At 37.0% G+C, this 24289-nt stretch overlaps 1 protein-coding gene across 5 annotated transcripts in view; it reads right to left on the minus strand.

Moving 5' to 3' along the window:
• Nucleotides 1-649: 649 nt before the first annotated feature.
• Nucleotides 650-24289, minus strand: part of LOC114659417 (peroxisomal succinyl-coenzyme A thioesterase-like) — a 190792-nt gene continuing 167152 nt past the window's right edge. For 2 of the 5 annotated variants that reach the window (XM_051923877.1, XM_051923866.1), the window contains exons 9-11: nucleotides 20306-20386; nucleotides 11057-11198; nucleotides 652-3252 (exon numbers count right to left, since the gene is read on the minus strand). In XM_051923877.1, the coding sequence (XP_051779837.1) occupies nucleotides 3128-3252; nucleotides 11057-11198; nucleotides 20306-20386 (348 nt within the window). In that variant the 3' untranslated portion in view covers nucleotides 652-3127. Of the gene's footprint in view, nucleotides 3253-11056; nucleotides 11199-20305; nucleotides 20387-24289 lie in introns of all 5 variants that reach the window. The other 3 variants (XM_051923888.1, XM_051923860.1, XM_028811914.2) reach the window with 3 other exon arrangements.

Here is a 24289-nt window from a genome sequence, read left to right on the forward strand (position 1 = left end):
TGTCACTCCTTAAAACTTTGATTTAATGAGCCCCTCAATTTATCTTGTTGATTTATTCACATCTAACTTGCTTACATACATATCAACTAATTCATATTCTACTTGAATCATTATTTCAATACTCAAGCTCACAAACCTAATTACCAGATTTAGACAATAGAAAATGTATGTGTTGCTGGTGTAATTTGGCCAAATTTACTTTAACGATTTCCTCAGTTTGCTAGAAAATTTATATCACAAAAAATAAATGATTTTATCTTCCCAACAATATTCTATAACTGAACAATTCCAAAAAGACACAGCACAAGTATCCAGTATTACTTATTGCTACACAGCAGTATTCACTATTCATAAAGGAAATGTCTCTTAACTGGAGTATTTCAGCCTTTCAGGTTCTTTCTTTCTGGTAAGACAGCTTTGAAGGTTCAGATTTGGATCTCAAGAAAGTAATACATATGATCCAAAAAGATTAAAAAGCAAGACTCAGTTGTAAGAATATCTGCAATAAGATGTTACAACAAAATCAACAAAGGGAATCTCAGTAACAGAAACCACCATTTCTGTCATTCGATATGATGCACAGCAGAAAGCTCCTAAAAGACATCCTCTGCCTTCCTTTGAGGATAAATACCAATTTTCAATGACAGGATCCAGCATGGTGGCCACAAAACTATAAATCATGCAAGAGCTGAACAGAATTTTCTCATTTAGTTTGACATTTTTATCTAAAATAAGATTTGAAATTTAATTGGATTATCCTTTTTCGCAAACTTTTCAAACAGCTTTTAGAACACAACATTAAGATAAGTGTATATTTGAGGGAGGCCTTAGGGAACCAATTTAAAACTGCATTTGTAACACATTGCATAAAATAGTAAAACATGTAAACTTTATTTAACCTGTGGGTACTACACGTGCAGGATTGCCAGATGGATGTTTAGATAATTTCAACGGAGAATGGCGATTTTGTCTTTCTGCAGTTAGTACTTTAATGACCCTCATAACTGAATGACTTATTACATTTGCAGTAGGTGGTAAGGTTGGCAAATCTTCAAAATAGTAATCTCTCACTTTATTTTAATTTTAAGAATCAACAGTTATTTGTAAATGGTATACTACTTCACAAAATCACTTGTTTCACATTAAATAAAAATGCACTCCCTTGTAGCATTCCAGGCTTTAACAAAAGGCTACACAGATCAGCAGCATGTTGTAGGTCATAGCTGAATCACATTAGAGCCAAATGAAAATTAACACATACTCTTGAAAGGTTTAAAAATGTAACAGTGCAAGCATTTAATCAACAGTATAAGACTCTTCAGGAAAAATGTACTTATTCAGAAACAAAAAGAAGAAAAAAGCTGGGTTATATTTTGTTCAAAATATTTATGTTCACAGATTATGACACATAAAAATTGTATAATTATTACAGAGACAATTTCCAATTAAAAAGTAACAAAGCAGACAATTATGATTCAATTATAACTACACTAGATAATGAAGATGCTGCTTCCTGAACAGTTTTTTATATATCTTATGGATTATGGCCTACTGATCACAAAAATCACTTTTAAATTGTCCTATCACATACTGTATTATTACAATCACCCATTTTTGTGATTTTCTCTCATATTTTAAATCTACTATTATGTTGCCCACAAAGCAAACTATTTTGTTTAGCCCAGGCATTCCCGGACATCCACTCAGTGCAAGTTGCACCAAACATGCAATGGATATGCTTAGGTTTAGGCCTACCCGTGTATACTGTACTTAGTCAGGATAGGCTATAAAAGCAGCTCCCATGCACAGATGTTTTGCATTACATTTATATCAGTTTACATGCATGCACATGCACATGTTCTACAGGCATAGCACACACTGCATACTTAGCATTTATTGTTGAGAGAATAATGTGTTACAGCAGAAATATCTCAGCAATGCTGCAACAGCTGCTATGCATTCTATTACATTTCTGGCTAGAAATCTATTAATACCCCAATCTGCCTTCAGCCATAAGACCACTGCTGCATGATGGCAGTTTGTCAGTACCAAAGCCACCACAGACATGTTACATACAGTAGATGCAATACACAAAGATGTTACAATGCATGTGGAAAATGACAGGGATCCAGCCTTTGTATAGTGAGTTTCAACTAATAACACAGTCAGAATTAAATGACCTGGCAAGGGCTTGAGTTTGTCAAAAACAAAACTAGAACTACTTGGTTCAAAACCACAAGGTTGGAGTTTGTTGTTGTCAGGTATGAAAATTTCTGTCATTTAGATCACCAAAAGAATTTGACAAATTTCTTTATGTAGGTTGACAGCAAAACAGATCTTTTACATGAACTGGAATTTTTGTTGGTCCACAAATCAAACAGGTCATCAATGACAAATACGTTGAAGAGATGCTAGTGGGGCTAGAGAAAACTAAAGCAAGACATTCAAGTATGATGTTGAGAATTTTCTTCCCGACTATAGAGCACCAAATTATGCCCAAGTGGTTGACAATATGCTTGAAGCATACAAAACAATGAAGTGCAACTTGTCACTAAAGATTCTTTTCCTGTATTCACTCTCGGATTACTTGCCAGTAATGAACATGGCGGAAGATTTCACCAGGACACTGCAAAGATGAAAATGCAGTATGAGGGTGAGTGGAACACATTACCGCTACCCAACTATTTTTGGATACTGAAAGTAGAAGCATCAGATTCCAAGTACAAACAAAAACCAGCAGCAAAACATTTTTATCTCAATTGAAGTAAGGCAACATGTCATCATCATTAAGAGTTTAAGTACACTAAATTCAATTAAAGGTAATTGTATGTTTCTCCAAATTCCTACATGATGCAGTGAATCTGATAGTATATATGTATTTTAAAGCTGTTTATCATAATCAACAAAACTTTTTCTAGAAGCAAAAAGAGAAAAGTTTCAGGGGGTGGGAGTTGATTTGTTTTCAATCCTATTTTTGTAAAATTGATCTATTTGTATGGAAAAATGTGTGATTTCAATAAAATCAATTAAAAAAAAAAACTGAGATCTCGCTCAGTGCTATGTAGAAACTGCATAGGTACATGTATGTTTGTTTTTAGCTTGACTTTGTTACTACTTCTGAAAATGATCATAATTTAGATAAACCAATACTAGAACTATACAGATGATGGTATAAAAAATGTAAAATCTTCTCCCAAGAGTCTTCCTGTGCAAATGAATGCTCCTTTGGTTGGCCTCCCCATAACACCACAACTACAGGAAATAAGAAAAGCAAACAGGTTATACAATATGTAGCATTGTTCTTATTACTACAAGAGCCTAACAGCTACAGTATATATCAGCTATTATTATTGGTAAATCTCCATAGACTTGCAAAGACAATGGAAAGTGGGGGTGGGGTTTGAATCAGGGGTGGTGGTTGTATCTCTACTTTTTTTAAAAAAAAAAAAACAAAAAAAAAAACAGGATTGTGTTAAAAATATTATACATTTAAAATACTTTGGTCACTTATTTATCAATGATAAACTCAATATATCAGTTATTTAAGGCCTCTAAATTCAGACAAAGGTAATCCAAATCTTAGCAAAGTGATCCCAGTCATCTCTGTCATCCTTAATTCATTATAAATCATTCTGTTTATAACATCATTTTTTAAGCTAAGGTCGGGATCCTGAGCTCTGGAGAATAAACCATGTTTATTCTGTTCAGCAACACTAGAATTCCTGAAGCCTACAAAAAAACTCATAATCCCGGCCCACCTTAAGTCCCTTCACACCACTACCATCAGCGTCTTTTGTTTTGTAAATGCGTTGATCAGCACAAGCAGCAAGCAGTCCCATCGCCCACCTTGACGGAGCTCAGCTCGTGGGCAAAAAGGTCTCCCAGCTCAAGCCAAGGCTAATTTTATTTGCGTGTGTGGTGCCGGAAGTTGTATTGGGTAGATAATGCATGTATTCCAAATAACGATATATTAATAATGAGGAAAAGTGTATAATGTGTGAAGACTTTTGTCCAAATATCAAATAAACACTTGTGCTTTTATTCAAAAATATAACCAAAAGAAAAAAAAGCATTTGATTTACATGTGGCTGTCAATGAGTTAAAAACTGTCAATTGACAGGGAGTTTACACATATTCTTGAATGGTGTAGAGGTAAGAACTGCTGCATTATAACCCAAAGGTCCCAGGTTCGAGACTGGACGCTCTGTGTTTTGAGTAGTGAGCTGCTATTATTATTTCTACAATATAATAAAAACATAGATTTGATTTGAGTCTGTAACAACACCTGGTGTAAATTTTGGTTACTTGTAAAAGATAGCGCTTGTTTTTTTCATAATTCAGTTTTATTCGCTCAGTGACTTTCATGTGATACAACGAACTTGCCTTTCCCTCTTTGAGTTGATGTCATTTATCTCCATTCTTTTCACAAGATCAGCGCTGTGACTGATGCGAGAGAGAGATACGCACACGCGCGTGAGAGAGAGCTGGCCACATAAGGCCGAGAAGGCAGTTAAAGAATGCACCGGGCTTGTTTTTAAAGAGACTGATTCGAGCATTGTTTTAACCTCGTATTTAATGACGAGTTTTTTCTATTGGATTTTAACCTCCACTTCACTTTTGTTTTCAGCGATCGGTTCGTAGTGTGCATTGTTGCAATGTTACTTTTCTTGGTTGTTTATTAAATTACGGTTTTCATTTGTTCATTTTTTCCCTGTGCTTAACTCATTAAAAAAGGTTTTTAGCGAGCGGTTCGTAGCGCTATAGCGCAAACTCTTGCAATGTTAGTTTTCTTTGTTGTTCAAGGTTTTCTCAGTGTTATTCAATGTTTTTACATTTAGTTTACTATTACGCTGTGCATTCTATGGTATAATCTCTATATACAGTATAATCTTCATTTGGATCTTGATCTTTGTTTGTCCGCGAATGAATTAGAAGAAGAAGCACTAGATGGCAGTAGAGAGACAGCTAAAACATAGGCATTGCATTAAAAATCTCCTCCAGGCTTATACTACTGAAGACTGTAGTACTCCAATCACACCTCAAAACACAGACATTCAAACTAAACAAATTGTTGTGCTTTAAATTAACTAATCTTTATATATAATCTTCATTTAGATCCTGATCTTTGTTTGTCCGCGAATTCCACGCATGCGTAGACCACCTTCCAGTTTAGTACGTTGTTGTTACTCACGGATGTCAACAATGTGCCGGAATAACGAAAGGGGTGGTGGACAGTGTTACGCTGGTTAGCTTCTGAGGCATGGTTAGTGAATGAGATTGCCGAAGATAAAAGGTATGTGCCTACGTAACATATGAATGAAAGAAACACAGTGGGTAAAATGAATGACAACGTAACAGCACGTTTTGGAAATTATTATTGTTACGTTGTAGCCGGCGAGTGCTGAGCGTCTCACAGTTGTACCGTGGCTTGCTCACATGTCAGTGAAGTGATCCCTATTTATGCTTTAAAGAGCCTGGATACCTATGTGTCCCCCTTTTATAACCATTGCTCCGTGTATATTGCCTTACTCTGGATTGCCACAAAGCAACCTGCAAGATTGGAGAAAGGTTGAGAAGAGATCGTGAGAGGAAACGACAGCGTCGTGAAAACGAGATGGACTGTGAACGGAGAGAAGCACAAATGCTCCTACACCACCACATAATTACTATTCGGATAGTGATTCCGAGTAGGCCGTTCCTATCGAATCAATGTCCAAGGGTTTTCTTTTGTAATTTTGTTTCCCTTATAAAAAATCATAATGCTGTGCGACGAAGGGCCCAGTTCACTACTGGCAGCCGCGTTTAAACAGGGAGCCCTTCACAGACAACTTTAACACGCGCAACGTAGTTGGGCGCACATGGCTAGTTAACTATATTTGCGCTTAAAAATCTTTAAAAAATATATATTTACATACAGTTTGTACGGTCTAGAACGGCTTAATTGTATTTACATACAATCCTATGGGGGAAAATTACTTTGGGTCACGACCAAATCGGGTTACGACCACAGTTTTGGAACGAATTACGGTCGTGACCCGAGGTTCCACTGTACTTAGTACGTTTTTCCTTAATTTTTTACTTAAGCTGGCACTTAAGTCTGCAATCTGCCTCAAGAATGATTTAAGATTTGAAGAAGCAGGGGAAGTGACGGCGAAGGTGGTAGGGATGAGAACGGCGCCTGTATGCATACACCGCATGGTCGCCCTTCTAGCTGCTGCCGAGAGTTGATTCTACAATAAAATAAAATTAAAAATAAAAAGAGGAATAACCTTGGAAGTCAATCATCACCCCGAAAGTGGATAGTAGGCATCACGTAGTATATGTGTATCAAATTTCAGGTCAACAGGTCAAACGGTTTGCGAGCTACAGGTGATTGAAAATCCTGGACAGACAAACAGACAGCCAAGGTAGCGTATCTATACATATTAATAAAAGGCAAAGCCCTCACTGACTGACTGACTGACTGACTCACTCATCACTAATTCTCGAACTTCCCGTGTATGTGGAAGGCTGAAATTTGGCAGGCTCATTCCTTACAGCTTACTTACAAAAGTTAGGTACGTTTCATTTCGAAATTCTACGCGTAATGGTCATAACTGGAACATATTTTTTGTCCATATACTCTAATGGAGGAGGCGGAGTCACGTATCGCGTCATCACGCCTCCTACGTAATCACGTGAACTAAAAACAAGGAAGAGATTTACAGCACGAGTCAAACGTGGGAACGAAGGTAAATGACGTTAATTTTTGACTGTCTTTTAATACTGTGTAAGCATACATATTAACACATGTGCAATTAAAAGTGTGCATTTACTGGGTGATTTCTCAGGCTTAAAAGCTCGCCTTTTATCAAACGCGGGAACAAAGGTAACTGACGTTGTTCACTGTCTTTTAATACTGTGTAACCATACATATTAACACATGTGCAATTAAGCGTGTGCATTTACGGGGTGATTTCTCAGGCTTAAAAGCTCGCCTTTTACTAAAATGTAAATGCAAAACTATTTTCAATCATTCTATGATCTGCTTCTCACAACTGAAGGCACCGTGGCTGATGGTAAATGATGTTAATTTTTGAGTGTCTTTTAATACTGTGTAAGCATACATATTAACACGTGCAATTAAACGTGTGCATTTACGGGGTGATTTCTCAGGCTTAAAAGCTCGCCTTTTATCAAACGCGGGAACAAAGGTGAATCACGTTCTTCACTGTCTTTTAATACTGTGTAACCATACATATTAACACATGTGCAATTAAATGTGTGCATTTACGGGGTGATTTCTCAGGCTTAAAAGCTCGCCTTTTACTAAAAAGGTACATGCAAAACTATTTTCAATCATTCTATGATCTGCTTCTCACAACTGAAGGCACCGTGGCTGATGTTACGTCACTTGCTGTCCAACCATAAGCGTTACCTGGTAGGTAACCGGACACTCACTTCACTCCCTTACGGGAATCGAACCTCTGAGGTTTTCTTTTGTTCTTAATTAAAATTCAAAAGCAATACTTCACCGCTGCTAAGCCCCTCTAGCGCTGACGTCCGAGGTTCGATTACCGTAAGCAAGTGCAGTGAGTGTGTAATTACATTCACGGCATTCGTAGTCTGATTCACAATCTGATTGTATGGGTGGTTACCTACCAGGTAACGCTTATACTTGGCCACCAAGTCAGGTCGAAGTGATCACTCGAGTAAAGGCAGCTTCACAAAAAAACAGATCCTTAGCAAACTGTTATTAGTATATTTTCCCTCAATTTAAAAACGTTTTATTTTCTTCTTAATAAAAATTTAAAAGCGGTACTTCGCCGGTGCGAAGCGCGTGGATTTGACTGGCTGACACATACAGACATATTCATGAGTGCAGATACTTCGGAAAGAAAGCACCGTGTAAACCTAAAGTTTAAATTAAGTTCATAGACCTACAAAAGGTTGCCATTCATTTGAGGCAAGATTGCTTTTCTTCTGTACAACTATACGTTGCATTCTCAAGAGTGTGCTTGCACGGCTTCAGATATATATATATATATATATATATATATATATATATATATATATATATATATATATGTATGTCTATATATAAATATGTAAGCTTATAAGTACTGCCTTACTTCTCTTTAAGAAAGGAAGATGTAATGATACTTGATTTAAACGATTCCATGTCTTCCTGGGTTTGCGTAGCTTATTCTCAATATCTTTACACCTGTTTTTAACACTTATTGACTGAAACGGGCTTTCACGAAAAAAGTTAGGGCTTTGCTACAGGATACACCCTCCACAAGTTAAGCAAGTAAAAATAAAATATATATTTCTGTTTTATTTAAACCTTTTAAGTTCGTATGCATAGCCCCATTTGGCTGTTTAATTTTTTTTTTCTTTCTTCAGTAATATTTAATCTCCTTAAAGAAAAAGAACATATCCATTTTACTTTTTTTGTATCTCTTTAGTAATATTTTAGTGTAAAAGAATAACCAGTATTTAAACCTTTTATGTTACTTTATACATTTATTTTACACAATGTTGAAAAATTAATAAGAAAGCTACATATTTTGGCAGCTGCTGCTTTCATTTTCAATGAAATGAAAAAAGCTCTCCAAGAGAAAACGTCAATGAAGAAGAAACAGTTTGCACTATCTAAAAATCAGAAACCCTCATTTATAAAAGTTTGCTGCAGATGACTTAACTGAAAATAAATGAATAGTTCCTATGTGTATAATACATATTTATCTATTTTACTTATGCCTTTATTCCACCAACTTACAACATCTGAGGTACAATTTGTTACATTACTTTTGATTTTACAGCACAGGCAGGTGAAGTGACTTCCTCAGGGTCACACAGTGGTGTCAGTACCAGGATTTGAACTGACAAGCTCCGGGTTTACTGAAATATTACTGAACAAAGAAAAAAACCGAAAACGGGCAAATACGGCTATGCATACAGATGTCCATCCGTCCATTATCCAACCTGCTATATCCTAAATACAGGAGCCAATAAGTACATATGTATATATACAGTATATATATATATATATATATATACAGTATGTATATATATATATATATATACAGTATGTATATATATATATATATATATATATATATATATATACAGTATATATATATATATATATATTTATATATGTGTTAATGTATGTATGTATATATGTATGTCTATATATATATATATATGTAGATATGTAAATTTGTATATGTATATATATGTTTATGTGGATGTGTATATGTGTATATGTAGATATGTATATATATATGTGTATATGTATATATATGTTTATGTGTGTGTGTGTGTATATTATATATATAAAAGACAGCAACACTCATAACAATGACAACACAATTACATTGACAATCATGTTACGTTATTTTTAAAATGTTTCCTTTTTTTTTTTCATAACCTCTTTAACACACTACTTCTCCGCTGTGAAGCGCGGATATTTTGCTAGTTATATATAAAGATAAAGTTTTGAATTTGTGAGTAAGAGTTCAGGTTGTTCTGAAATACTGGGAGATGCTTAAAAAATAACTTTTTTAAGACTACGATAATACATCATTTGAAAGAAAATTTTGCAGAAGCAGGTTTGATAACTGATGTTATTCTTTTATACCTGTGATGCGCCATGTTTTTTTCCTACAGCTTTTCTGTGCAAAGTGAGTAGAGAGGGAGCTACTTTATCTCAACCCTCATACAAAGATAAGATAAATCAAAACGGTCTTAATATGTTATCCAGTTGATATAAAACTCTGAAATATTATTATTAATTTTCTAATTTGATACATTAAAATACTATATGTATCTATTTTGAGTTCAGTATTTATGATGTCTACAACAAAACGCACACTGTCATTAAAATCAAAGCAATATGTTTGTGCTACGATTGGGTGGAGTTTGACTTTAAGCTGGTGGGGGCAGATGAACCATACAAAATGCATTTTTTAGTCTCAGCTGCACTGCTACACATTTACATCACATCTCATGTCAAAAATTGTCAGTTGCTTGTAATAAAAATTTACAATATGAAATGGGTTTCACTTGCATGAACACATTTAAAACTTTGTAATTACAAATAAAAAGTACCTAAATACCATGAACTACCCTTTATATCGCTTGTGCTGACCGCTGAGAATCTGTTTTGTGACAGGAGATGGCTGTCTATTAGAAATGTATATTTCGTGAACATTATTTTCTTCTTTTAAAAGCTGAAATAACCTCTCTCAGGCTAAATTGGAATCAATCTGTAAATTAAATTGTACAGAATATTTCTTTATTTGTTTTAAAGATAGGCAACATGCAAGAGAGAGTGGCTTTAGGATTATAGTTTTTATTTACTCATTCATCAGCTAAACCCGCTTATCCAGGGCAGGAGACAGCTGAAGTCTATCCCAGCAAGCAACAGGCACAGCAGGAACAACCCCTATACAGGAGCCAACCCATTACATGGTGAACTCACACACGCACAAAATCAGGGGAAAATTTAGCATTGCCAATTCACCTAACCTGAAAGTCTTTGGACTTGAGGGAGGAAACTTGAGCAAACCCATGTTGCTCCACATGCCAGGTCATTGCAGAGAGCAACTGAGGAGCAACCTCCAGTCTCCTTCGTATGAGGCAGCAGCACTATAACTGTATCACTGCATAATTCATTTATTGTTAATATATTTTCATTAACTGTAGCCTTAAAAAATTGTGGAAAATTTACCCTTTGAGATTTCAGAAAACTAGTGCATTTTTTGGGGTTAGGGTTTTGGGATCTGGCATCCTATCCACCCCTAAAGACACAAACGGAGAATTTGTTTATTTTTTATTCAGCAAATTGCAAAAATTAGCTACTAAGCCCACTAAGCTAAAGTAGCTTTCTTTGGTGCAGAAACCTACTCTACTACTGCTAAGTTTGAATGCAGCATTGCAAAAAACATATTAATTGTAATAAAAAAAAAATTAATAGAAGATGTACTATGTGAATACTGTGGAAACAGAAGTACTACATAGAGTTTACTTCAATTTAATAAACTAGTTTTAGCATGATATTTACCATTACCTTTCTCTTGGTTAAATGCAGAAATAAAATTGCTGAAACGAGTATGGGGACTGTAGGGAGGTTCTATAAGATGCCCAGTTTTAGGATAAATTAGTGTGGTCAACAGATGTTCATTTCCAGCTGCCTTCATCATATTCTCCATCTGAAAGTAAAAAAAATGCTTATGGGAAAAACCGTGCCTTAAAGGTTTAGTATTTCACTGCTGAACATAGCAAAGGGATCCAATGACAAACATATTGTCTGCAGGTTTTGCTGTTAAGTATTCTTTTTCAACACCAAATAATTCTGAAAATAAAGAAAAAATATTTTTCAAGTATCATTTAAAATTTTTTATTAGCTTTAATTATTATCAAAACATACAGAGTTGTATAGAAACAGAAAGAAAAAGAATTTTATTAATTAGTATTCAAGAAGTCATTAACAATAATAAAAGTAAAGTAAACAAAGAAAATCCCAACTCACCCCAAAAAAACAACACTTAATTCATATGTTAAAGTAGGGTACTTCGCCCCCCTGCTCACTTTGCTTATCAACCCCCCCCCCCCATGCTACGTGTTGGCCACTTCATGTCTCTGCCGCTCACCTTGTGAAGAGGGGGGCTGAACGCACCCCAAGGAGACGCAGTCGCTCCTCTGAATCCCCTTCTTAAACGGTGATACAATGGGAAACAAATAGTTTTTTTCTTTTTTTACCTCCTATTTGCTCGATCTGCTGCTGCTGTGCCACGTGATCTGCGCTTCGAATATTTAAAAGCCTGTACAGCAGCTGTCCTTTTGTCTCACTGCCTTGTCTCTCTTCTACCCGAGACATCCTCTGCATACTTCTGTCACATCACCTATGTCCATATGTTCGATCTCTTTTCACTTTTACCTTTTTGTCAATATCGCATTGAATTTTGATTGTGTTGTGACGATGTAATTCCAAACACGGAATGTATGACTGCCCATGAGTGAATATCATTTTTTTGTCTCTACATGAAATTTGTCTGACAATAGCATTCACACAAATGAGAAATGATTGAACTCTGTGTTCGAACCGGCAACCTTCCGATTACCAGGGCATATCCCTAGCCTCAGACCCACCACTGTGGATACGCCTCTTCAATGGAAAGAAACACTACTTTTCTCTGAAGTCAATACGAATTAGATGATCTACAAGTCCCCGACTTAAAGTTTAAATCCGAATAATATATTTGATCTCTATTCACGGTTCCGTTATTTCACTGAGTAATAATTTCCGTTTGTTTTTGCCAATGCGATCTTTACTATAATTTTTTTGAGACTTTCGAATTTTCATACTTCCATTATCTCTAAACTGCTCTGCACGTGTATCGCACAAACATTTTTGAATTCTTTACGACGTTTTGCTTTGTCTTCTACACTTTGTCTTTTATTTCCAGTTCTGGGCATGGTTAAATCTCTTGGCACAAATTCTCGTCTCGCAGCACATGAAAGTGTCTCTCCGAGAAAGTCACGTCTCATCTCTCTTCCCAAGATTTTTTTATTATAATAGAGAAATAAGAAAAAACAATTAATTATCTTCAAGTTTACAAACTGCCACATGAACACACCATTTTTCCTCAAAAGAATTCACATTTTCAGTTATTCTGTAGAATTTATATTCTAAAAACACCTTGACTTTTACCAGTCCATGAAATGTTTTGATCATATGACATTGTTTATTCAACTTCACTTTCTCCTTTCGGGACTTATAAATGGCCAGCTTGGCCTGTCCAATGAGGAAATTACCAATCACATTTATCTTGATTATACTTATTTCCATTAATACTATAAATACACAGTCATTAAAAGGCAAGTTAAGAACACTAAAAACAGAGGTAGGAACATTTAAAAGAGGCTGAAGTCTAAGACAAGAAAACAGTGAAAAGCGGTCTCTCTCTCTCTCTGCACAGAAAGGACATTTGTCCATGACTGAAGGATCAAGCAGTGAGACAAAGGGAATTAACAGCGATGATGCCATGCAGCATACGCCATTGCATATCACCAGATCTTTTGTTCAATGTCTATTGTCCATTAAAAAAGTGCCTTGTCAATATTTAGATTTTCTACTTGTTGTAACAAGACACAGACAAGTGGCCTCCAGGACAAGTCTGTTGGATAATATAACAGTTTTTGCAAAGTTTGCAGCTGGAAAGCATTTCTTCAGCTTCAAATATCAACAAATCCTTGTCCTCCTTCAGAAACAGGTAAATAGAGCACACACTGTTTTAGCCAATGTCTTCCATTCCAGAAAAAAATCAGGAGTTCTCTCTGAATACTATATAAAAGTTCAGGAGAGGGTTCAAGACACATTAATTTATGCCTCATGGTTGAGGCTGCTAAGTTATTAATAATCAAAGTCCTTCCTCTATATGAGAGCTGCAGAAAAAGCCATTTCCAACCCCTCAAGCGACTTTTCAAGTTGTTCAGCACTCCTTCCCAGTTCATTTTCTCAAAAGCCTCATCCCCAAAGTAAACACCAAGATATTTCAGGCCTCTTTTTGTCCACTGGAGTCCCAAAGGCAATTTAGGTGGCATCTCACTCCATTTCCTCATCAATACTACTATGCTCTTTTTCCAATTTATCCTTGCCGATAACACCCTCTGAAAGTTCTCTAAAACAGACATCATGCCATCAACATCTGTTTGGCTATCAATGAGCACCATGATGTCATCTACATATGTCACTGTCCGAAATGGCAAGGGGCACCCAGGAACAGACAAACCTCCCACTACTCTTCAATACAACATACCCGAAAAAGAACTACCCTGTCTAATCCCCCAACCTACTCTAAATGGAGCACTAAGACCACCATTGATCTTCAGAACAGTTTGAATGTCATTGTAGAGCATCTTTACCATTGAAACAAACCCAGATTTAAACCCAAAGGCCTCAAGAACCTGCCACAGACAGTCATGATCCACCCTATCAAATGCTTTCTCCTGATCAAGAGGAAAGAGCCCAACCTTCAGATCAAGAAGCCTACATATGTAAAATATCTCTGATTAAAAAGATATTGTCATGTATGGATCGATTGGGTACACAATAGGTCTGATCAGGATGAATCAGAGAGGCCATTACTTCTCTCAGTCTAATTGCTAGAGGTTTACAGACGATTTTATAGTCTGTGCAGAGCAGTGCCACGGGCCTCCAGTTCTAAATGTCACTCAAGTCTCCATATACGGGCAAGAGAGTAACCACTGCTCTGCGACAACACGTGGCCATCAGTCCCATGGCTGCACTCTCCAGGAACACAGCCAAGAGGTCAGGGCCCAAAACATCCAAGAATGATTGAAAAAATGTGACTGGAATTCCATCAATTCCTGGAACCTTCTCTTTATTTAAACTCTCCATGGCAACCGTCATCTCCTGAAGTGATACATCTTTGTTTAATTCAGATGGAAGTTCCTCCAAGAACTTTTGGCAAATCTATAAAAAAAAGGAGAACTTACTGTAGACTTCCTAGGCAACTCTTTAGAGAAGAGCTCAGAATAAAAGTTCACTGCCCTTGAACAAATTTGACCTGTTTCTCTCAGTTCTTGGCCTTCTTGTCATCTTAAACAGTGGATCTTTCGGCTCTGACCCTGTTTCCAGTCCAAAAAAGTATTTAGTGGGTGCATCCAACTCTGTTTCTGCGTGAAAGCGGGAACGGACCAATGCTCCTTTGACTTTATAATCCAACAGATCAGGCAAAGTCACCTTCTTCCTCCTTAACTGTTCCAGTCCATTTTCAGAAAAGGCAGAAACTGGATCTCTGCAATCTCTTGCTCTGAAAGAACCATTGATGTATTTATGAAAAGTTGACAAAATTGCACTTTTCCTATGTCCCACCATTGCCTCACAGATGTAAAATTTCCTACTTGCCTCCTCCAATGTGCCCAGAAAAAGATAAAACTGTTTTTAAAATGCAGGTCATATAAAAGTTGAGTGTTAAAATGCCAATGGCAGCTTTTATGCTGTAAATTAGGCAATACAAAAATCACAAAATGACTAAACTGTGATCAGAAATGGCTGTGGGGGGTTAAAAAACAGGAAGTAAGAAGACTAAAATGATGTTTAAAAGTATACAGCCTGTCCAGTCTGCTCAGAGAGAGAGAGAGAGAGAGAGAGAGAGAAAACCACCCCTCACCTGCTCACACGTATACTGTCTGGTGCCCCCATTCATCACCCTCCACACATCCTGCAGCTCGTACTGTTCACACAGAAGGCGCAGTGCCCGAGTAGACGATGGGTGAGGCTCCAAATGGTTCCTGTCTAATTCATCATTTAATGTACAGTTAAAGCTCGCCCCTTAGAATCACACGATCGTCACTAGTTAATTGTGATAATGTGTTGTTCAACAGGGCAAAGCATTTCAGTCTCTCTTTTCCATCAGTTGGTGCACATGCATTAATAAAAACTAGCCAACAATTTTCAAGTTTCATTTTAACTATTAGCAGATGGCCCTTTGCCACCTCAGTTACTGACACAGAGTCAGGACTCAATTGTTTAGCCAGGAGAATTGCCAGCCCACCGCACCAATTTGTGCCACGGCTAAAATACACATCGCTGCCCCAGGTCATCACCCACTCACACTCGAAACTGTCATTACTGTGTGTCTCCTGTAGAAAAGCCACTGCCAGGTGCTTCTCCCTCAGGAACGCACACCTCTTTGCCTCATCCCTGCACTCATTAACACTGAACGTCCCAGTCCTAAGCCTATGCATTTTAGTTGGAGAGAATGAAACACTCAGAAGACAACAGACAACAAACAATTGGAGAGAAAGAGAAGTGACTGCCAGCTCCATCATGCGTACTTATTAGCTAAAGAATCCCCCAATTTTGTAACCAAACCTTTTAGATGATAGCCCTCTTGCTGTGTAAACTTATTGGTTCCCGTGCGCCTTTTCAAAAATGATTTTACTGAACTGATGAAGAGGTCAACATCAGGAAAAAAAATCTTGAAATACAACAGCCCTGTTTCTGCTAAAAAAGACCGTATCCATGAGAAGCTGTACCCTTCCCCATCTCCCATTTCTTAACTTACCTCTAATTGAAGGGACAAGTTAGTGAAAGCCCCTTCATCATCACCGCTCTCTGGAGCTAAGAGGTCTTCCGACTCCAGCACTATCAGTCTCTGACTCTTCTTGTCTGACTCTCTTTAATGCAGTAGGAACTTTAAACCTCTCATCTTGCTCAGTGGACGCCATGTCCATCTCATCCCACACGTTCTCTACTGCCGACAAGCCAGCTTCCACATCCGAACTTCTTATTTCAATTTCATTACTAGTTACCAAAACTTCTCCGGTAGCATTTTCTTGCTTTTCCACGCTTTCACTTTTATCAGTTTCCCCCTGGCTTTCCTTCCGATCCTTAGCCTGTGTGCTCCCTCCACCTTTCTCAGGTATGCCGGCTGAAGGTGCAGCTGCCTCCATTGTGGCCTTTTCATCTGTAGCAGATAGTGCCGGGCCATCCTCTGACCTTTCGTTTCTCTCTCCATTACCTTCTTCATTGCTCCCTGGACAGCTTTTTGCAACATGCCTGGGGTTACCAAACTTAAAACATTTCATGGGCTCTGACAAAACAAAAATGATATATTCAAAGCTGTCCACTCTAAACCTTATTACCACATTAAGCTCTTTATTAAACTCTCTAGGTATCATCAGCACTTGTTTTCAAAAAGAAAAAACATGCTTTAAACACGGATCTTTATAGCCCAATGGAATTTGTCTAATTTTTGACACCACTTGACCATACCTGCCTAGTTCTTTTTCCAGACACACATTAGAAGGAAAAGGAGAAACATTTGATAAGGTGATCCTTTTAGCTGGGGTAGACAGTGGCAAAACTGATACAAGGGAATCACGGATAGCAAAGTATCTATCTATGCCCTGCTCCACAAGCATGTTTACCAACTCAGTGGAGTCTAAAAACATGACAATCGCGCTGCTCATCCATGAAGCAGATCGGATATGTTCACAGCCCACTACCTTACCCACCGCCAATACACATTCCTCTAGGAAGCATGAAAAGTCAGGGGCAATCTTAACACCATGTCAGCAAGTAAGTGACTCAAATCTTCCCTGCGGGAACTGGCAGTTGCCGAGGAGGCCATGCTGGCCACCCTCAGGACACTCAAGATAGAAAAGGAAAGGAGAAATTGAAACCTGCAGCTATGCTAGCACTCATGCAAGGCTCCGACCAGAAGAAAGAAAGAAAGAAAGAAAGAAAGAAAGAAAGAAAGAAAGAAAGAAAGAAAGAAAGAAAGAAAGAAAGAAAGAAAGAGGCAAAATGCAGTTTTAAGTAATTACAACCCAGAGCATGCATGCTCTAAATGGGTGCAGGCATGATCGAACACATGCTACTCCTGGATTGATTGGGGTGCTTGGCTAAGCATCCACTGGCTGAGTGAGCTATGGGTGAGCCAGGGAGACAGAGAGGGAGTTGTGCTGGGCTCTGCAAGGATTAGTAGAGAAACATCAAGGACCCCATTACTAGGTTTTATTCTGGCTTTATCCTGGGATTATCTATTTGGTTTTAACTCATGGACTGTCACGGATTTTATCAGATTATTTATTTATTGAGTAAAATCTTGCACTGCACTTTGACGCACGTTTGGCCCTTCTTGATCCCAGACATCGATAATCATGATCAGGATAAATAGGACAATAAGGAAACATAACAAACAAGGTTGTTGGAAAGAAGTGCATTGTCCAGTTTTATTTAAACAATCAAGTGTCCAGCAAAGTGCAATACAGTCACAAAGTTTCTTCAATAAATAATCCATAAAAGTGAGTGCATCAATGTTAAAAAAAAAAAACAGCAATTAATAGTTCCTTAACCTCCTTAGCATTAGTCTCGAGTGTCACTTGGACAATGGTATAGAGGCGTCTCACATAAGAGCTGTAAAAGTGTCAACAGCGTTACTTCTTTTGTTGGTTAAGATTATATTAACTGTAAAATAAAAAAAGAATTTGCAGTGTTCTAAATCTTTTTTTTTAACATAATAGGAGTGGTGTTACAACCCCCCAAGATACATTAGGAACTACCAAAAAATATTGTAAGTTAAAACACAGTAACAAAAATTGATTTTATAATTGTAAGCACATTTCTGAAACTTCTATCTGCAGTTTTCATTCATTCTGCTATGAATTGTTCATTCTAAGGCTAAAACTTTAGATCTGGACCCAAATTTATTAAGCACCTCAGAGTAGAAAAATGGTTCTAACTGGCTCAAAATTTTCAGAAAATTTAGTCCAACTTTTAGAAGTAGGTGTTTAAACATTTTATTAATTTTCCTAATTTAGGAAACTTCTAACTTGACCAGAATTTAGGACAGCTCGTGAGTTGTTCTAACTCACTTGGAGCTTCAAGAAGATTGTCTTCAAGCAGAGACTGGCACGTACATCCCACTAAAGGATGTTTTCAAAATGCTATGAGTCGTTACATGATTGATCCATCTACAAGAAGAAGCCATGCACTGTCACTCAGAATGAAAGTGTTGGTGACATTTTGGCCATAGGGAATATGCAGATTTGTAATAGCAATAATTTGTGTATGTCACAACCAATTATTTATTGAATTTTGCACCAAACTTAGAACGTGCAGATTAACGTAGTATCCTACCTTATTATGCTTTCCTTCTACTTCTTCTACTCCTAATTTGAATATTATCCTACTGCTATGAATATTCTTTGTCTTGAAGCTTTAGCGTTAGTACCAGAAAACTACAATACATCATTATGAGTGGCAATTTATGGCAAGGAGAGCTAAGGATGCTTGATAAATCGAGGCTTTGGTGCTAAAATTTATAAGGTAAATTATCTATATTAAGCCTGAACAGATTACAGACTCTTGTTGCTATAACAAGGAGACAGATTTTGATGATGATTAACTTCATAAAAAAAATATAATAATAATTTTGGTGTCCCTTAACTCTGTTATTATACGTATACAACTGATAAAATTGGAAAAGGAAGACTTACTTTAACTGTACTGTGGTCATAAAACTATAAAACATGAAAAGAAAGTTAGCTACAAAAAATAAACGGCAAACAAATTAATTAGGAAAACGTCCATATCCTCATTATTTGCTTGGTATGTCTTATTGTGTTCTTCAAACAGACTATTCTAATGTTCAGTTATGACAATAAGGGTAAAACAATTTGTGTTTCTAAGTTTCCACTAGCATTCTCCTCCAACGGCAAAAATGGTAAGTTAAAGAAGCTCTATGTCAGAGTTAAAAATGCATTGTAAAGCATTCACACTGTAACACAGGCGCTATATAGGCGCCTGACCCGACACAGATGGACACAGAGGCACGTATAAAACAAATAAAGTCTTTTATTTTTCTTCACCCGTGGGTGCACGTCTTTCCCGTGACCCACAGGCAATACATAGTCCCAAACACCACAAAAGGCCCACAACACAGTTTTCTCTCTTTTACCACCACTCCTCCTAAAGCTTAGTCCTCCTCCTCCCGACTCTGGCTCTCGAGTGTTGGTGGCTGGCCCCTTTTATAGCCCACCCAGAAGTGTTCCAGGTGTCTGACCACCTGGTCCCAATTGCACTTCCGGGTGGGGCTGAAGACTCGTCCAGCCCGGCTGTTGAATCCAGACAGCCCCCCCTAGCGGCCACCCTGGGTCCCAACCAGGCTGTGGATGGCTCCATCTCCCATGGAGCCCGGCGGGAGGTTGGGGAATCACCGACCGCTGGGGAGGCTGCCACCAAGCGTCCCGGGGGAGGTATTGAGCTGCCCATGGTTGCTTCCCCGGAATATAAGCAGCAGGGGCATCCCAGCCGGGCATGGGACCCGGCCACTCATCACAACACATACATCTTTATATTACAGCTCATGTTTACAAGGGATATATTTCAACACTTGAATCAGAGTATCACTGACAGGCACTGCAGCCTACCTAAGGATCTGGACTTTTTTACTTCAAAGTCATTAGTTCAGTCCCCAATACTAGCTCATTTATGACACTGCACAAGTTAGTTTCTTGCCAGGCTTCAATTAAAAACAAAACAGAAAAACAATTGTATTATAGATTTGTTTTTGTAAAGTGACTTATGGTATCAAAGTCACTAAACAAACTTTGTTTGTTATTGTGAAATGTAGGACAATTCTTCTAAAATCAGCATTTCAGATAATCAAGGCTGGATTGTTACAACTATTACTCACTGGTAAATTATATACTATTTTCACTGAAAAACAAATACATGAGCACAACATTCATACATATGTTAAAAAAATATATATATCCTTACATCTCTAGCAGAATCAACAGTAGGCCAATTCTGATCATCATTGCCAGCAATCAACAAAAGAGGACACTTTATGTTTCCCACCTTAAAAAAGAAAGAATAAATGTATTAATTGTGTACCAGCAGGGTTAAGCATGATACATCTGTTCTGTTCAGTGTTGTTTTTTAGCTCTTTACTTTTAGATCAAAATATATAATTGTATAACACATTACAAACACAAAGTATAAATTCAACACAAATACCAATGCAGTACAAACACATTAAAAATAATTTACAATAAAATGTTGTTTATTAATATTTTGCATTGTAAAAATTATTTGTAAACAGATTTTTTTTGTTTTTAAACTTTTATTGAATTTATTTAAAGCATATAACATTCCATACAATCAAGTCAAACTTAGCAAAACTAAATTCAATTCAACCCCCACCAATGAGAAAGAGTGAAACTCCTGAGAGTAGTGCTTATTCTAAAATATTATTGATTAGATCCTGCCAGGCTTTAAAAAAGTTTTGAACAGATCCTCTAAGAGAGAATTTGATTTTTTTCAATTTCAAATAATACAGTATATAACATCAGTCACCCACTGACTCAACAGAGGTGGGTTAGGATTCTTCCAGTTGAGCAAGATAAGTCTACATGCTAATAGTGAAGTAAAGGCAATTACAATTTTTTTGTATTTCTCCACTTTAAGCCCATCTGGGACTACACCAAACACAGCTATTAACAGATTGGGAGTGATTGTGACACCAAGGCTGTCTGATGGGCATTTACAAATTTTCGTCCAGAATGATGTTAATTTGGTATACGCCCAAAACATGTGGCCTAGTGAAGCTGAGCCTGATTGCAATGTTTGCGGGTTGGATCATGCCCTGGAAACATTTTGTACAATTTTAAACAAGATAGATTAGCTCGATAAAAAATGTTAAGTTGAATAATTGAATGCTTTGTGGATATGGAGCTGGAATGAATTCTGTGCACCTTCCACTCCTTTTCTGAAATGTTGAGTAAGAGATCCTTTTCCCATTTTACTCTGAGATCTTTAACACTGGAATCCCTGAAGCCTACGAAATTAGATTTTTTTTTTACTTTGGTTAAATTCTTGAATAAAAGCACACATTTATTTGATATTTGGACTAAAGTCTTCACACATTATCCACTTCACGTCATTATTAGTATAACATGGAAAAATTTTCAGCTTTACGTATGTATTTAGCATTTCTTGCTTCACATTTCCTTTCATCCTACACTTACCCAGATCTTTGTGGACATGGAACACACATGAAATGCATGCATTTGAAATAGCGATATACTTTATTATTTATCGTATACAACACCAGGCACATCACACACACATAAGGAGCCTTGGCTTGACCTAGGAGAAAATTTTGCTGAGTTGAGCTTTTAAAAAGGGGAGTGGGGGTGGGGCAGCAGGCTGCTTGCGCTGACTGACACATTTACAAAACAAAACACGCTAATGGAGAGGGGCGAAAGAAATTAAGGTAGGCCAGGATTATGTGTTTTTTAGTAGGCTTCAGGGATTCTCATGTTAAAAAGGAAGAGACTTTAAAATGGTTTTATATATTATAGAAATGCTGTCTGATTCTTCAAGACTGATCAATATCTCTTCTGGAATAGAAACAGATGAGAGGTGAGAAAAATTGGGCAGATTTTGTTTAGCAAAGTTTCTGATTTGGAGATAGTGGAAAAATTGTGTTGATGGAAAACTAAATTTAGAGTGTAATTGTTCATAGGATGCAAAGACATTATTTATATACAAACCTCTAAATGATTTAATCCCATACGTTTTCCAAACATTAAAAACTGTGCAAGTTTGAGATGGTAGACAAAGGTGGTTATCATGTAGAGGTGCCACAGAAAAAATTCTCTAACTTGAAGTGTTTCCTATATCGGTTCCATATTCTGAGTGAATGGAGGACAACTGGATTGTTAGGATATTGACGATGCCTTGTATTTACTGGTGTACAAAGCAAGGATTAAAAAGATGTGCTGCAGGCTTACATTTCTATTGCATCCCAAGCTAGTATGTATTCATCTATTTGTGTCAGTGTCCAGGTTTTTATAGATATGTTTGCTGCCCAGTCATAAAACTGAAAATTAGGCACAGCCATGCCACCTTCTGATTTAGGTCATTGTAGGGTCACCCTTTGTATGCGTGGATATTTCGAATTCCAAATAAATAAAGTTATGACTGAATCTAATTTCTTAAAAAATTATTTGTTAATGTATATGGGGATGTTTTGAAATAGAAACAGAAGCTTAGGGAGGATATTCATCTTCATAGTGTTAATTCTTCCTACTAAAGAAAGATGCTTTTTAGTATAATAATTTTATTATACTGCCAGGGGTTGGAACTGAGGCTGTGATAGATAAGAGAAAAGACGGACAACAGAACAGCTACTTTAAAAACGATATACAGTAGATTAGTGTAGTGAATAGTTGTATTTATTTACAAAAAATATATATTAACAAAATATAATATAGTATTAACAAAATTAATTAACATATAATATTGTAACGACCAGCGTAATAAGCAAATACAACTCAGAGGTACTGGAGTTTTCTCCTTTATTCTTCGGAGTCTTTCTACCGTAACAAATCTTATATTCTGTTATCTGGGTTACAGAGTACATATCCAAAACAATAAAAGAAAGCTTTCCCTACCAATCAATTTATCTCCAGCCACTCACGTTCTGTCTTTTTCTATACCACAAACACTCCTGCCAATTGTCTCTTGTCTCCCTACTCAAAACTTCCTTCCGCTGCACCTTTCTTTCTCCCCTAACTTCTCCTGTCACTCATCTCCTAAGAGGTGTGTCCGCCTCTCACAGAATAGAAGACTTCACCCAGTCCCATCACTTACATCACCCTTTCTGATCCCACACAATGCACGTCACAATATATTAATAAAACATAACAAAATTTAAAAACAAAATTACAATGCAGAAGAACATTGCCGTCGGAGGTTTCCATTTTCAACACATTTTTTCAATTTTGTGGGCATCCCGCATTGTATCATTCACTCTTGTTCTTCCTATTCCATAAATTGAAGTAATACTTGAAGCACTTTTGCCATTTCGTACGAGTTTACTAAATTCAATTTTTTGTGACAATTCCAACACCACACGCCTAAGTTTATCGACCATAAGAATGTATAGTAGTTTATTTATAAGAAAAAGAGAAAAGCTACAAAACACTATTAAAACTGAAGGTACATAACCGACACTTTCAAAATGCGGTATGACACGTGGTGCTGGCAAAGAACACTACGTGCTAGCACAAGGGAGAGTTGTGTCGTGCGGCAGTAGTAATAGTTAGATGCTGGCATGCGCAATGCTTTTTTTTTTTTTTTTGCCCTGATGTTTAACAGAGACTGACGGTTAATTGAGAGACAGATAATCGAGGTTTTGCTATACTTGCATTTTCCCTTATTTTCTTAAATGTCTGTTTAAAACAGCTAAAACAAAATGACGGCTAATGTAACAAGCAATATGTTGAAACCTAAAATTACCCAACATATAACAAAGTGTGATATGATGCTTTTAACGTCCATCCATTCATTTTCTGTATCTGTCTTATCTAGCACCATGTTACTGTACATAATTTAAGAGCCTTCGCATCATTAAACATCTACAATGCATAAAACAAACCTAGGCAAAATGCCAGTCATTCATACAGCACAATTTTGCACACATCCATGGTGTGGTTGTGTGAACTTAGCTTTCTTACTCATGTAATTGTTTTTACTTACTTATTGCTGTCAGCATTATATTTCAGCCAGAGTTCCTTCCCTTAGCTGGAATTCATATCCTTATTTTATGTATTTTTTTAAATTCCTGTTTAATGTCAATGTTTCTTTTTGTTCTTTGCTCTCTATGTCTGTGCTATGAACCGTGTGTTTTGCGGGTGATCCTCCATGGGGCAGGGCCACCTGCTATTCACCACTAGGATGTACCTGCCAGTCTAT

The sequence above is a fragment of the Erpetoichthys calabaricus genome, chromosome 1 (assembly GCF_900747795.2).
Source record: "Erpetoichthys calabaricus chromosome 1, fErpCal1.3, whole genome shotgun sequence".
Lineage (NCBI taxonomy): Eukaryota > Metazoa > Chordata > Cladistia > Polypteriformes > Polypteridae > Erpetoichthys > Erpetoichthys calabaricus.